Source organism: Quercus robur, chromosome 5, assembly GCF_932294415.1.
Source record: "Quercus robur chromosome 5, dhQueRobu3.1, whole genome shotgun sequence".
Lineage (NCBI taxonomy): Eukaryota > Viridiplantae > Streptophyta > Magnoliopsida > Fagales > Fagaceae > Quercus > Quercus robur.
In genome coordinates this window covers 2463452-2480635 of record NC_065538.1, presented here as the reverse complement: position 1 = coordinate 2480635, position 17184 = coordinate 2463452, and the positions used below count along the sequence as shown (strand labels likewise).

The window sequence follows — 17184 nt, the reverse complement described above, 5'->3', positions numbered from 1 at the left end:
ATGACATTATGTTGAGAAAATATTGAGAAAATATAATTTTCATGATCACAAAAGTGTAGCTACTCTTGATTCTAGTGTTCAGTTATTTCCTGTGAATAATGATGATGAGATTTTTAATCAAAAGGATTATGCTAGTATCATTGGTAGTTTGCATTATGCTACTGATTGTACTAGACCTGATATTGCATATGCAGTAGGAGTGCTTAGCAAATTTACTAGCAAGCCTAGTAAAGATCATTGGCTAGCTATAAAGCAAGTCTTGAGATATTTAATTGGTACCAAAAGTTATGGCTTATTTTATAAAAAGTACCCTGCTGTGATTGAAGCTTTTAGTGATGCCGATTGGAATACTTTGTCAGGTGATTCTCTCTCTACCGCTAGTTATATTTTTACCTTAGGTAGTGGTGCTATTTACTGGAAATCTAAAAAGCAAACAATAATTGTTAATTCAACAATGGAAGCTAAATTAATAGCATTAGCTTCAGCTAATGAAGAGGCAAATTGGCTTAGAGATTTGTTATATGAAATTCCACTTTGGGAAAAGCCAATTCCACCTATATTAATTCATTGTGATAGCACTACCGCAATTGGTAGAGTTAAAAACCATTATTGCAATGGTAAATCCAGACTTATAAGAAGAAAGCACAGTACCGTGCGATCTTATTTGAGTAGTGCCATCATAACTGTGGATTATATTAAATCTAATGATAATCTTGCAAATCCATTTACCAAGGCCTTGGCAAAAGATAGGGTTTGGAATACATCGAGGGGGATGGAACTAAAGTCTATAGAATCATAAGCCATGTATGAGGATACCCAACCCAAGGACAAGAGATCTTGAGAATTGGGTTCAATGGGAAAAACAAATCATACGATGGTCGTAAGAAATTCACTATTCATTTTTTTTAATTATTTATTTTGTAAATATATATATATTTTTTTATTGTTCATCCCTATGATGTAAGTGTATTTATCCTGTAATGTGAAAAGGTTGAGTAAAAAACTCTTAATGAAATTTGTAGCTCGTATGAGTGAGGTGTCAGAATTATAGGAGCACCCTTGACAAAATTTCACCTATGTGAGTGTAGGGGTGGGGCCGTTCTCTACGAGATTTGGACTTAATCTCAAATACACTCATGAAACTGGGATCAGCACATGGTCGTAAAGTGCTAGCTATAAAAGCTCATGTCAACACCTGGATCATTATGTGTGAGCAGTAATACTTTATTTCCCTTAAGCAATCATAGTTCAAGTCGGAGATCACTACTGACTCTGGAGTAGAGATTGTTGTTTCTAGGGCTGTACACGGTGTGGTAAGGCCGTTTTTGGGGGGGCTTTTTTGCATCGCACCTATAGGGGTGGTTTCCCTTCAACCCTGACCGCACCTCACTTGTGGAGGGGTGGAAACTGGTCTACACAAGGTGCGCTGCACCATTTCGATTCGATGCGGCTTGTTTGATTAAAAAAAAAAACCCCTCAATACACATCAAACAACCCATACATACAATATCATCAAAAAATCCAAATATTCATTAAAAAAAAAAAACAAACATATTCAGAATATTTCTCAAATTTCAACACAAAATATCTCAAATAAATTCATAATCTTTCTAAAAAGCATAGTTAGGTAAAGCATAGTTAGCATCCTAGGTATTGAGCATCAAATAAATTCACACACCTAGTAGCAAGGAGAAGCATAGGCAGCATAGTTGCCTAGGTATTGACCATCAAAACCTTCTCTTGGAACTTCCATAGAATAGCTATGAGAAAGAGGAGAAAGGAGAGGAAGATACTTGGAGAATTAAGGCATCGAGCGATAGAGGATGGTGGCAGCATTTGGCGATGGCTAAAGGGGGAGAAAGAGAGAGAGGTTGTGGAGAGAGAGTGAATGAGGCTGTGTGGAGAGAGAGAATGAGGGGCTATGTGATATAAACGGAAAAAAGAGAAGAAATTTAACTTAACTTGAACGACATCGTTCCATAGTTTAATTCTTTTTTTTTTTTGAAGTCCAAAATGATGTCGTTTTAGTATTAGGAATTTTAAAAAATAAAACCCAAAAACGACTTTGTTGTACAAACGTATAATCAACCCTAACTTTAGCTTCTTTTTCTTCCTCCTGATTCAATCGCCGCTTGTTCTCTCTCTCTCTCTCTCTCAGCTTTCCTTTCTCTATCCCACACACACACACACACACACACACACACACACACATATATATATATATATATATTTATACACACATATTTATAAGCGGTGCGGTGAGGTTTTCATCGGTGAGCAAAACTCACCACCATTTGCCGCACCTGGTGGCTTCAGTACTCGAAAATTGCCGCCGACACCGTGCCGGACACTTGTGGTAGAGCTTTGAGGCAACTCGGTGTGGTGAAGGGCGGTTCCATCAATGGCGGGCAGTGGCTGAATTGGCCTAGTTGTTTCACTAAGTGAAGGTTCAATGTAGAGCACACCTTCATGATGCATAATAATCCCTCTTTGCTCGGTAATCTCTCATTTTCCAAATTTAATATTAAAATGAGTGGGGGAATGTTAGTACATTTTAAATTAAATATGTTGAAACTCAAAATAATTGAAGATGAATAAAGAGATGAGTTATAATTTGTTAAAGAAAGACTTACTTTTATGTAAGTTAGATTAAATAAATTAAGAGAAGTTTTCTAAATTAATAAATAACATGTAGGTTATGTGAAGGGTTGGAAGACTATATATATGGCTATGCTATGGACTAATTTCATATCAAAAGCGAATGAAGAGAAATAGTTAAAAGCAAAGAGTATTGTGTGAGAGAGTGAATTTAATAGTCTTCCTAAATACTTGAGAGATTTCGGGCCAAAGAAAGGTGTTCTTCTAGTGAAGCTTTGGGCTTGAACACTTTGTACATAAGTTGTTCTAGCCATACAACATTTGTTGGGTTGTTGTATCTTGGGAGAGACAAGTCAGAGAATGTCTGCACTGATTACAAAGATTAGCCAACCAATGGCTTGAATCTCCTTAAAGAGAGCGAGTGCTGCGCCTCAGTCCAAATAGTGTTATGTTCATCTCTTCAAATTAATAATATTCAACGTATTATTTAGTTTTTCTTTGTGTTGTTTCATTATTATTGTATTTGCACCAACACTAACAACCAACCTGGCAAAATTTGATTAATATACAACTCAGGTGAGCTTTATGTCAAGTCATCCTTTGGAAAGCATGACATCTTGCTTATGAGTTTAAACTTTGACGCAATTCTTTTAAGTGATGTACTTTATGCTTTTTATCTAAATTTAAACAATTGATTACTCTAAATGTAATTTTTTTTATAGGAAAAATAACATTATTTGTATTTTATTGGTCAATGCAATAATGTGTTTAATTTTAATTAAGTAACATAAAGTACAACAAATAAAAAATTGTTCCTAAGCTTGTCTATATATATAAATGTTGGAATTATACTTAAAAAGTAATAATTCAAGAGAAACAAATATAATACATGTATCAATTAACAATTATATCATGTGCATATGTAATAAAATCAACAATAAGATGTGAGAAATTTACATACTAGATTATGTTATTCAAGGACCTCACAAGCAATCAGGATGTTCTCCCCAGCTGGTCAGGATTAATAAGAGCTTTATTTTCTCTTTCACACCCCCTTGCAAGTGTGGCCTTGACAATATTTATAATATTCAGAAAGGACATGACCAGCCATAAAATCCTTCCTATCGTAATAACACTTCATGTAACAGAAATGTTACATTTGTTAATAAACAACTTTATTAATTAGATTCATTAATGAAGAAGTTTATTAATGTGTTATTACTTTTGTAACTCCATGCTAATACATGGATTCATCTATCGTTCATATCCAGAACTACTATAATAACAACATCTTTAATAGGAGTTCAAGTTACTGGTATTGACACGATAGATTTATTAAAGCCAACACTCAACGTGCATGAATCTCATTATGGAAGGACTTCCGAGATTATTATGCACTAACCATCGAAAGACTAGCCCTTATTGTCTTCCATAGTCTGAGCAATTTTAACTTGCACCTCCCTTCCATCATGGTCCAACAATGTACCTATCAGAATAGGCTACATCATGATGGATATGGTCAAGTCAAGGACTACAATGAATGCATTCATAATCTTAGTCTACTAAATCAAGTAGACCTATTTCAATATATCAATATCTTACATCATAAAAATATTGCATAATTTCACAAGAGACTGAATATTTATTTGTTAATAATAGAGGCATCATACATATTATGTTGGGCCACATTATTCTAACAGTCTCCCACTTGGCCTAACATAACCCCATTTCCAATACATGTGTTTCAAATAGCCCAGAGGACAAGCCTTTGGTAAAAGGATCAGCCAAATTTTGCTTTGATGAAACTCTCTGAACAACCACTTTCTTCTTCTTAATCATATCTCGAATGTAATGGTAACGACCCTCTATATGTTTTGCGCGAGAGTGACATTTCGGATCTTTGGTGATAGCAATGGCAGAATTGTTATCACACAAAATGGGAATGGGTCTTTGAACACATTCTACAATTAGCAACTCTGTTAAGAATTGTTTTAAATATACAGCTTCTTTTGCCGCAGCATTCAAAGCTATATATTCAGCTTCCATCGTAGATTAAGCAACACATTCTTGTTTCTTACTTTTCCATCGTAGATTGAGCAATATGTATGATGCCTCTATTATTAACAAATAAATATTCAGTCTCTTGTGAAATTATGCAATATTTTTATGATGTAAGATATTGATATATTGAAATAGGTCTACTTGATTTAGTAGACTAAGATTATGAATGCATTCATTGTAGTCCTTGACTTGACCATATCCATCATGATGTAGCCTATTCTGATAGGTACATTGTTGGACCATGATGGAAGGGAGGTGCAAGTTAAAATTGCTCAGACTACGGAAGACAATAAGGGTTAGTCTTTCGATGGTTAGTGCATAATAATCTCGGAAGTCCTTCCATAGTGAGATTCATGCACGTTGAGTGTTGGCTTTAATAAATCTATCATGTCAATACCAGTAACTTGAACTCCTATTAAAGGTGTTGTCATTATAGTAGTTCTGGATATGAACGATAGATGAATCCATGTATTAGCATGGAGTTACAAAAGTAATAACACATTAATAAACTTCTTCATTAATGAATCTAATTAATAAAGTTGTTTATTAACAAATGTAACATTTCTGTTACATGAAGTGTTATTACGATAGGAAGGATTTTATGGCTGGTCATGTCCTTTCTGAATATTATAAATATTGTCAAGGCCACACTTGCAAGGGGGTGTGAAAGAGAAAATAAAGCTCTTATTAATCCTGACCAGCTGGGGAGAGCATCCTGATTGCTTGTGAGGTCCTTGAATAACATAATCTAGTATGTAAATTTCTCACATCTTATTGTTGATTTTATTACATATGCACATGATATAATTGTTAATTGATACATGTATTATATTTGTTTCTCTTGAATTATTACTTTTTAAGTATAATTCCAACAGTCACAAGCATGTAGGCTCTGCTAATATTTATGATAACTTGTCTTTATGGTTAATTTTTTTTTCCCCTATACATGTGATATTGTTATATGTTAGGTATACAATAAATTTTTATTAATAAATGGTTGTAACAAATACAGCATAACGCCATTTAGTTAATTTTAAGTTTGTAGTGGGAGTTAGTTTTCTTCAAAGTTAATACATCTATAATTCTTTCATTATTCTAAACTCAAACATGATGACACCCCTTCGGTTAATCACATGGATGAGATTGGATTTTGAAAGATTATATATATAAATGTGTCAACGCCCTTACGGATAGACACAATGTATATATATATATGTGTGTGTGTGTGTGTGTCAACGCCTTTACGGATAGACATAGGCTCTAATTTAATATAAATAAATAAATATTTAAGAGATAAATACTAATTGATTAAATTCTTCCTTACGCCCCTACGGATACGGGATGAATTTAATTGGTTGAAATATTTGTCATTAAATATAAATTCTTGTATGTTATCAAAAGAAATTGATAGCCAAAAGAATTGGATTTTAATACACAAATTATATGTGTTGTGTTTTACAGAGAGATGGCAAACTCCTCTGGTTCTCTGAACATGGCTGATATCATGAAAAATTGTACACTTTCTGGACCCAATTATGCAGAGTGGAAACGTAGAGTAGATTTGTACATGGGGTTTTATGATTATAGTCATTGTATTAAATCTGAATGTCCACCTAAGCCCAATGAGGAGTCTGTTGAGTCTGATAAAATCTCCTATAATAAATGGATTGAGGCAGATAACAAAATGAATTTTTTTATGTTGGGATATATGATTGAGTCATTGATGGTTAGCTATATGAATTCCCCTAGTGCTAAATCCATAATTGATAGCCTAGAAGTGAAGTTTGGAAAAAAGTCTAGTGTGCATGTGGAAGGCTTATGGGAAAAATTTATTAGGACTAAATTATCAGAAGGAGAAGATGCTCGTCAACATGTGATTAATATGATTGCCTTAACTGATGAATTAGCCCTTCAAGGAAGACCAATAGATGATAAAACAAAAATTTCAACTATCTTGTCATCCTTGCCCAATTCTTATGATACCTTAAGACAAATTTATTTTATTTCAAGTTTGGATTGGACATTAGATGATCTCTTATCTAAGGTCACAGCTAAAGAGGATGCAAAGGTGAGAGCTAATAATTTTTCAATTAACATTGCTGAACAAAAGGAGTCTGTTCCTAAAGGAAGCAAAAGGTTTGAGAAGAAAAGAAAATTCAAAGGTGGTAAAAATGATTGGAGAAGTAACAAGAAGGCTTTAGTTAAGCAAGATGTTGAGGTCAAAACAAAACAGATTATTTGCTATCATTGCAACAAACCAGGCCATAAAAAATCTGAATGTCATTCTCTTTTGAGGTCACATGAGAAACAACCTCAAGGGGTTCAAAGGGCTACATAAAATAAATGATGGAGCAAGTTACATTTATAAGGGAAATGATACAAAAGCCAAGATTGAAGGCATAGGAGTTTTTGAGTTAAAACTAAATAATGGGTCAACTTTTGATTTAGTTGATTGTTTGTATGCTCCAAGTCTTAGGAGAAATTTGTTATCTGTTTCTATGCTAGAAAAACTTGGTTATGATTTTTATTTTGGAAATGGACGGTTCTTGATGAAGAAAAATAATGTTGTAGTGCTATATGGTTTTCGAAATAATAATATGTATCAAGTGCATTTGTGTGGGAGTATTGTGTGTGATGTTAATGTTTCTGTGAAAGATAATGCAACTTATCTATGGCACTTAAGATTGGGACATGTTAGTAAACAAAAAATTGGAAGAATGATCAAAATGGGTCTGTTAAGTGATGTCATATTAGAAGATTATCCAACATGTGAAAGTTGCATTGAAGGGAAAATGACGAAAAAGTCTTACTCTATAGGAGGTCATACTTCTCAGGTTTTGGAGAGAGTTCACACTGATATTTGTGGACCTATGAATATAAATGCTAGAGGAGGATATCATTATTTTATCACCTTTACTGATGACTTTTCTAGATATGGGTATGTCTATTTGATGAAACATAAATCGGAGGCTTTAGAAAAGTTTATCACTTATAGACTTGAGGTTGAAAAATGGACAAACAATGTAATAAAATCTGTCAATTCAGATAGAGGTGGAGAGTATGTATCAAATGATTTTGAGAGATATTGTGCTGAGAATGGAATTGTTCATTTTCGCACTCCTCCATATACCCCTGAGGCTAATGGGATTGCTGAGAGACGCAATAGAACACTCCTAGACATGGTTAGATCTATGATGGCAAGAGCAAATTTGCCAACTTCATTTTGGGGTGAAGCTATTCTAGCAGCTATGCATATCTTAAATAGAATTCCTACTAAAGCCTTAGAGAAAACACCTCATGAGTTGTTTGTTGGTAAGATAGCTAGTTTGTCTCATATTAGGATATGGGGATGTATTGCTCATGTTTTAATTCCTGATCCTAGTAGGGATAAATTGTTGTCTAAAACAAAAAGGTGTGTCATGGTGGGCTACCCACAACGGTCTAGAGGATATAGATTGTTTGATCCAGAAAGTCAAGTAATTTTGGAGAGTAGAAATGTAAAATTTTTGGAGGATCTTTTTGAAATTAAGGGTAATGATGATTTTCAAAAGGAAGTCTTGGAAGAACAAAGAGATACAGAGTCAATAATAGTGAAAGCTATAGATCCAACACCTTTGAGAAGAAGCACTCGAATTTCTAAGGGGCATGATATGTCTGACTATTACCTTTATAATAGTGAAAACTATAAGAAGGTGAAAGTTAGTCAAGATTTGAGAGACCCAGCAACATACTCTCAAGCATTAGAAGATACTGATTCAAATAATTGGATTAGTGCTATGAATGAGGAGCTTGATTCTATGCAAAAGAATGGTGTTTGGAGGCTAGTGGAAAGGCAACAGGGAATGAAAATAGTTGGATGCAAATGGATTTTTAAAAGAAAGAGAGATGTCTCAGGAAAAGTGGAAAAGTTCAAAGCTAGATTGGTGGCAAAGGGCTATACTCAAGAATATGGAGTTGATTTTGAAGAAACCTTTTCTCCAGTTGTAAGAGTCCAATCTATTCGTGCTATACTTTCTCTAGTTGCATTCTTTGATTTTGAACTTTATCAAATGGATGTAAAGACTGCGTTTTTAAATGGTGATCTTGAAGAAGATGTTTACATGGAGCAACCTGAGGGTTTTATTTCAAAAGGAGATGAGAACAAGGTATGCAAGTTAGAAAAATCTATCTATGGATTAAAGCAAGCATCAAGACAGTGGAATTTGAAGTTTCATGAATCAGTAACAGTTTTGGGGTTTATGCAAAATTCTTCTGAACCTTGTGTATATGTGAAGAAAAATTCGAATAAGGTTGCCATTCTTACATTATATGTGGATGATATTCTTCTGGCAGGAAATGATATCGAGATGCTTTCTGAAATCAAGCAGTGGCTATTCAAAACTTTTGAAATGAAGGACCTAGGTGAAGCGTCATACATTTTGGGGATTAAAATTGAACGAGACCGGGTGAATAACAAATTGAGTCTCTCCCAGGAAAAATATATCGAGACTTTACTAGAAAAGTTTTATATGGTTGACTGTTTGAGTGGGAGGATTCCCTATAATTTTCTTAGGCCACTTTCTCAGAAAGATTGTCCTAAAAATGAGCAAGACAAACTAGACCCAAAGTTACACCCATATGCATCTGCTGTAGGAAGTCTTATGTATCTCATGATTTGTACTCGACCAGATATTGCTTTTGCAGTCAGTATGGTTAGTCGTTTTCAAAGTAATCCAGGAAAACTTCATTGGATGGCTATTCAATGGATTTTCAGATATTTGAAGCGGACTAAAGGTAGGAAATTGACATATCATGGCTCTGATGATTTAAAATTATCTGGATTTTCAGATTCTGATTATCAAGGGTGTCTAGATAGTCGAAAGTCTACCTCTGGTTTTGTATTTATGTTATGTGGTGGAGCTATTGCATGGAAAAGTAAGAAACAAGAATGTGTTGCTCAATCTACGATGGAAGCTGAATATATAGCTTTGAATGCTGCGGCAAAAGAAGCTGTATATTTAAAACAATTCTTAACAGAGTTGCTAATTGTAGAATGTGTTCAAAGACCCATTCCCATTTTGTGTGATAACAATTCTGCCATTGCTATCACCAAAGATCCGAAATGTCACTCTCATGCAAAACATATAGAGGGTAGTTACCATTACATTCGAGATATGATTAAGAAGAAGAAAGTGGTTGTTCAGAGAGTTTCATCAACGCAAAATTTGGCTGATCCTTTTACCAAAGGCTTGTCCTCTGGGCTATTTGAAACACATGTATTGGAAATGGGGTTATGTTAGGCCAAGTGGGAGACTGTTAGAATAATGTGGCCCAACATAATATGTATGATGCCTCTATTATTAACAAATAAATATTCAGTCTCTTGTGAAATTATGCAATATTTTTATGATGTAAGATATTGATATATTGAAATAGGTCTACTTGATTTAGTAGACTAAGATTATGAATGCATTCATTGTAGTCCTTGACTTGACCATATCCATCATGATGTAGCCTATTCTGATAGGTACATTGTTGGACCATGATGGAAGGGAGGTGCAAGTTAAAATTGCTCAGACTACGGAAGACAATAAGGGCTAGTCTTTCGATGGTTAGTGCATAATAATCTCGGAAGTCCTTCCATAATGAGATTCATGCACGTTGAGTGTTGGCTTTAATAAATCTATCATGTCAATACCAGTAACTTGAACTCCTATTAAAGGTGTTGTCATTATAGTAGTTCTGGATATGAACGATAGATGAATCCATGTATTAGCATAGAGTTACAAAAGTAATAACACATTAATAAACTTCTTCATTAATGAATCTAATTAATAAAGTTGTTTATTAACAAATGTAACATTTCTGTTACATGAAGTGTTATTACGATAGGAAGGATTTTATGGCTGGTCATGTCCTTTCTGAATATTATAAATATTGTCAAGGCCACACTTGCAAGGGGGTGTGAAAGAGAAAATAAAGCTCTTATTAATTCTGACCAGCTGGGGAGAGCATCCTGATTGCTTGTGAGGTCCTTGAATAACATAATCTAGTATGTAAATTTCTCACATCTTATTGTTGATTTTATTACATATGCACATGATATAATTGTTAATTGATAGATGTATTATATTTGTTTCTCTTGAATTATTACTTTTTAAGTATAATTCCAACAATAAACACATTCTAAAAAAGTGTAACAAATTAATTAAATATATAATTTTTAAAAGAAAAATATATAAATAAATATATAGTTACTAGTAAAAATACAAGATTAAATCAATATTGCATTAGAAATTATTAATTAGTCTTAGCCCAATAGATCTATATTTTATTTTATAGTCCCAGTTACAATCAATTAGTTGTTTCCTAGTGGATAAATTCAGGTGCCTTAAACTCAAGAAGCATTGTTTTATTCATTGAAAATTTTAGCAATAAATTATGTTTTGATCTTTTTTACAGACTGTTTGTGATCCGTTTATTTTGCTAAAACTGAAAATTTTTTTACTGAAAGTACTATAGATAAAAGTACAACAAATAAAAAATTGTACCTAAGCTTGTCTATATATATAAACACATTCTAAAAAAGTGTAACAAATTAATTAAGTATATATTTTTTTAAAGAAAAATATATAAATAAATATATAGTTACTAGTAAAAAAACAAGAATAAATCAATATTGCATTAGAAATTATTAATTAGTCTTAGCCCAATAGATCTATATTTTATTTTATCGTCCCAATTACAATCAATTAGTTGTTTCTTGGTGGATAAATTCAGGTGCCTTAAACTCAAGGAGCGTTGTTTTATTCATTGAAAATTTTAGCAATAAGTTATGTTTTGGTCTTTTTTTACAAACGGTTTGGGATCCGTTTATTTTGCAAAAATTAAAATATTTTTGCTAAAAGTACTGTAAATAAAAGTAAAAATTAGTTGAAGTAGTATAGTGAAACTTATGAATAGTACCAAAAAGTGCAGTAATAATAACAAAAATAAACTAAATAGTAAAATAAATTGACAAAATTAATCATGCTAAACAGACACTTGATCCTTATTCATTGGACTGAAACGAAATCACTCCTTGGCTTTGGAAATTTTATGCTTTATAAAGGTGCAGGGTGATTGAAAGTTTTATGTGTCACGTTGCCATTGGGTCTTTTATATTGTGGTTTTATAAGACCTGATGCGTCAGTTTGAATATCTATTTGCATTTTGTGAATTCACTAATTCACTTCTTTTTATTGTAGGACGTTTTTGCCCTCATATCTGTCACCTTTCATTTCTTTTTATTGTCGGATATTTGTGGACCTGATCCGTCATTAGCTTTGAATATGTTTTGTTTGAATATCATAACTCTGAAGCCACTACCAAATTAAGAATATCTATAACTCTGATTGCTTTTTATTGTAGGACGTGCCTCAGTTTTATTTGTGGTTTTGTTTGAATATAGCGACTGCCAAATTATGAATATGAAAGAAGTTGTTTGTATCTTTTTTTTTTTTTTTTTTTTTGGTAATATGTGGGTAAAAAAATACATAAAAATGTGTGTATTGTTATTTAAAATAAAAATTCTGATGATACAATTTTATGCACAACTTTGTACACAACTCACCCACATGATGGATCACCCCTCCACCAACCACAACTTGTCACATGGGCGAGTTGTGTACAAAGTTATGCGTAGAGTTATGGCACAGAACCACTCTATTTAAAAACTGAAAATATGTTATTAAACCACCTTACCAAACGGAGCCTGAAGCTCTGATAACTCTGAAGCCACTACCAAATACTACCAAATTATGAATATGAAGCTCTGAATGTGAGTCCTTGACCAAATTATGTGATTGCATGCGTATGAAGCCATGAGAAATGGTGGGCCAGTCCTTGTGAGTCATTGAGAGGCTGTAGACGATAGGGTTGAAGGAGGAGGAGCCAGAGAATATGGATAGTGTTATTTGCTTCTGTGTCAGAAAATGGGACCCACTCTGTGCGTTTCTGGGGAAGCATTTTGTCTGAATATCTAACTTGACTTTCTTATATTTGGAAAACGCCCCGTTTGCTTTGTGGCTTTTTGCTATGTTTGCTTTTGGGGGGTTTTTTTTCTCTTTTCGAGGGTATACCATGTTCGCTTTTGGGGGCTTTTTCTGAGTCTTGTAACTCTGGGGAAATAGTATAACTCTCTGTACGGACCCATTTGGAAAACGCCACGTTTGCTAAGGTTTTTTTTTTTTTTTTGGCTATTTGGGAGCCTTTTGAAGGCGGTTTGCCCTGTTTGCTTTGGGCTCGCATTTTGTCCGAATATCTAATATGACTTTTTTAGAGCATCTACATAGTAAAGGTGGCAAAAATTATAGCTTTTAGCAATTTTAAAAGTAATTTTATTTATTTTAACCACATAATTTACAATATATCTCACAGCAAAGGATATATTTTTTGAAACTGAATATTTATTTCATTCAAAGAAAGGCATGAAAGCCTATACACAGCACAGACCTGACAGAAAAACCAGCAAAGAAAAGGTAACAAGACAGACCACAAAAAGACCAGACTACAAACTAATTCCTTTAATTGAACCTATCTACACCAAGGAGATTAGCTACAATATCTGGAGTTGAACCTGTCCAGCTCTTCAGCTCCCCACTTCTCTTGGCCTATTGAGCAAGTTCATGGGCTATCTTGTTGCCATTCCTATTTATGTGTCTAGCCTCTACCATCTTGAATTTGGACATTTCATGGATGATACCAGATATGATGTGGCCAGTCATTCCTCTATAATCTTTTTTGTTTACTGCCTGGATAGTTTGCAAGGAGCCTCCTTCCAAAATGACATTCTCCAAGCCTAGATCAAAAGCAAGGATAACACCTTTTTCCATGGCTAATGCTTCAGTTTCCTCTACTGCAAATTTTCCGGATAGAGGCATGCTAATAGCTGCAACAATCTGACTCTCCCAATCCCAAATGACAATACCAATTCCAGAGTGACCATCCTCAGCTAGGATTCCTCCATCCACATTTATGAGGAAAAAACCTTCAGGTGGAGGCTTCCAATCTCTGGTCTGCTTCTCTTTCCCTGCTGCTGCACTATTATTTGCAGTCTTAAAATCTTCCACCATTCTAATTGCTGTCCCCACACCTGATCTGCAGTTGTTTTGCTAGTTTCAAAAATTAATTGGTTTCTGTGGTACCAAATCGCCCAAGCTACACCAAAAAATTTTTCCAAGTCACATTGCGTTCCCTGGCTTATTATGGTGAGAGCCAAATCAGACATATCACACTTGCTCTCCAAAAAGTTTCCCGGGCTATCCCTCTACAGCTCTACTTTGACCAAACCGCCTCTGCTAGCTCACAACTTAGAATGGCATGCTCTACACCTTCTTCTTCATTCTTGCAGATGGGGCATAGGACATCAACTTGGATTCCTCTTCTATTTAAATTCACCATGGTGGGTAGTGCATTCATGCACAAACGCCAAACAAAAATATGGATTTTTTCTGGAATATTCAGTTGCCATATTCTTTTCCATAGGGGGGCATGTACATCTCCCCTAGAAGTCTCAGCTTGGATGTTTGAATCCAGCATTTTCTTGGCAACATAATAAGTACTTTTCACCGAGAAAATTCCTTTTTTATTACCCACCCAAATTATAGAGTCCTTTGGAAGGTGATGGCTAATGGGGATATTAAGAATGGTTTTTACCTCAAAAGGTAGGAAGATCTCAACCAGCTTGTCCCTTCTCCACATTTTTGTATCTTCATCTATGAGGGATGATACCATTGGAAAATCCCCAAAGTCTTTTGGAGGAGAAATGACCTTGTAAGTCGTTGGGGTTGGTAGCCGCTTATCGTCCCAAATATGAATTAGTTTACCGTTCCCCACTCTCCACCTAGTGCTTTGCTTAAGTACTTCCAAGCTTTTGTGAATACTTCTCCAAGCATAAGATGGGTTGCTTCCAATACTAGCCCCAAGAACATCACAGTTAGGAAAGCATTTTGCTTTATACACCCAGGCCATCAATGATGACGGCTCTTCAAGCATCCGCCACCCCTGCTTAGCAAGCATAGCCAAATTAAAAGCTTGGAGATCTCTAAAGCCCATACCACCGTCCCTTTTTGCTCTGCACATTTTTGACCAGCTAACCCAAGCAATCTTGGATTCTTGATGCTTTTGTCCCCACCAAAAATTCCTCATCATTCCTTCCATGTCATCACAAAGACTCTTTGGAAGCAAAAAAACACCCCATTGTATATGTTGGTACTGCCTGAGCCACAACTTTTATTAGTATTTCCCTACCTCCAATAGATAATAATTTCTCCTTCCACCCCATTAGCTTCTTCCCAACCCTTTCTTTAATTTCATTAAAAACTTGTTTCTTGGATCTGCCAATCATGGAAGGCAGCCCTAAGTATTTCTTTGGCTGGGTATCCTGCATTGAGCCAAGAATATCCTTCACCTCTTCTCTTTTTTCCTCCTTTGTATTTCGGCTAAAGAACAGAGATGATTTATCTGTGTTAATCTTTTGGCCAGAAGCTTCTTCGTACTTGTGAAGGATTCTTTGTAATCCCTGCTTTCTTGCTCACTAGCTTTGCAGTATAGGATGCTGTCATTGGCAAAAAGGAGATGGGAAACAGTTGGGCAGTTTCTGCAAATTGAGATTCTAGAGAGTCTGTTGTTTCTAGTTGCTTCCAAAATTAAACCTATAAAACCTTCTGAACAAACCAGAAATAAGTATGGGGATATTGGGTCTCCTTGGCGTAGACCCCTTGTGGGGGTGATACAACCTTGGACAACCCCATTAATAAGCACAAAGTAAGTCATAGTAGTTATGCAATTCATAATCAAGCTAATCCATTTGTCATTAAAGCCCATTCTTTCCATGACTTTCTTTAAAAAACACCATTCTACCCGGTCATAGGCTTTACTCATGTCAAGTTTAACAGCCATATAGTTTTCTTTCCCTTCTTTCTTTTTTAAGTAGTGCATAATTTCAAAGGCAACTAGGACATTATCTGTTATTAAGCGGTCGAGGACAAAAGCACTTTGGTTTTCTGAAATGATGGTGGAGAGAATAGGTTTTAATCTATTCGCTAGGACTTTGGAGATAATTTTGTAAGACACATTACAAAGACTTATAGGCCGGAATTCGTTCATTTTGGTTGGGCTATTTGTTTTTGGTATGAGGGCAATGTTTGTTTGGTTTAGGGGTGCTACTGATGCATTTGAATTTAGGACATTCAACACAGTATTAATAATATCATTGCCAATAACATCCCAATATTTTTGGTAAAAAATTGCAGACATACTGTCAGGGCCCGGGGCTTTTGTTGGGTGCATGGAGTGGACAGCTTGAATGATCTCCTCCCTTTGGAATTCCTTTGTGAGCTACTTGTTCATCTCTAGGGTAACACTTCTTGGAACTAAATTGGCTACTTCCTCAATTCTGGATGGGCAGGAGGTTGAGAATAATTCTTTAAAATACTCTGTTGCTATGCTTGCAATGCCTCCCACATCTTCACACCATTTCCCGTCCTTGTCCCATAGACCTCTAATCTCATTTTTCTTTCTTCTTTGTGATGCTTTGTGGTGGAAATATTGGGTGTTTCTATCACCTTTTTGATACCATTATATAAAACAATATAAATATCTCATTAAAATAATCATAAACATATACTACAAAAACATATACTACAAAAACATATACTACATCAGCATTCTTTCTAAGGAAAGCGACCAGCTCTTCCTTCTCTTGAGGAGGCAGCTGAACTCCCACTTGAAAATACTTATCATCATCATTATCAATAGTGATTTTTTTCAACTCTTCGCGTCTCGCCCCTTCAGCTACCTCATCCAAGGACATTTTTGTTTCCTTTGGTTGCTATAAAGCCCTTTCTATGGTAGCCGATGATTCACTCTCAGATTGATGTCTAATTGCCGTTACTAGGCATTGCTTGGCCATAACCTGACTTCCAATCAACTCCTTGACCGGGTCCCCTAAGAGATACTTCACTTTCAAGTGCAAAGTTGAAGAAACATCCTCCATGGCATAAAGCCAAGGTCTTGCCATGATAGCAGTATAAGGGGAATATGCGTCCACCACTAATGACTAGAGAAGGCAGCAACTTCTACAATACCGGATCTTGAAATTCTTCAAGGAATAGCACCGGTAGAAGACATAAGAGAGCTTTTTAGGAATAAAACCCTAAATACAAAAGAGGCATACTCTTTTCTCTCTGAAAAGCCACATAAAAACGTGCTTAGGGTTTCTTTTATATACTGGGAGAAGTAAATTAGAAACCCTAATCCTAAATGGGCTTGAACTGCTGTTTGGGCTTAATTAAAATTCTGCAGATACGACTTTCGATCGATCGAGCCTGTTTTTCGATCGATCGAACCAGACAAATTATGAAATTTTCTTCCTGCAGCTTGTATGTTCTTGAATCTTGACTTGAATCACATTGAGCATTGTCTAATAAAACCTATAGACTCTAAGATCTATATCTAGACAAGTTTGTGTTTACGATTTGCCAATTGTTCTAAACATTTAGAACC

At 34.9% G+C, this 17184-nt stretch overlaps 1 protein-coding gene across 1 annotated transcript; it reads right to left on the bottom strand.

Moving 5' to 3' along the window:
• Window positions 1-13289: 13289 nt before the first annotated feature.
• Window positions 13290-13751, bottom strand: LOC126725906 (uncharacterized). Its single transcript, XM_050430922.1, has one exon. The coding sequence runs from the start codon at window positions 13749-13751 to the stop codon at window positions 13290-13292; it is 462 nt and encodes a 153-aa protein (XP_050286879.1).
• Window positions 13752-17184: the final 3433 nt, after the last annotated feature.

Bases quoted from the DNA above. Each gene is read 5' to 3' on its own strand.
- LOC126725906 (XM_050430922.1), bottom strand. From the start codon at position 13,751: ATGGTGGAAGATTTTAAGACTGCAAATAATAGTGCAGCAGCAGGGAAA.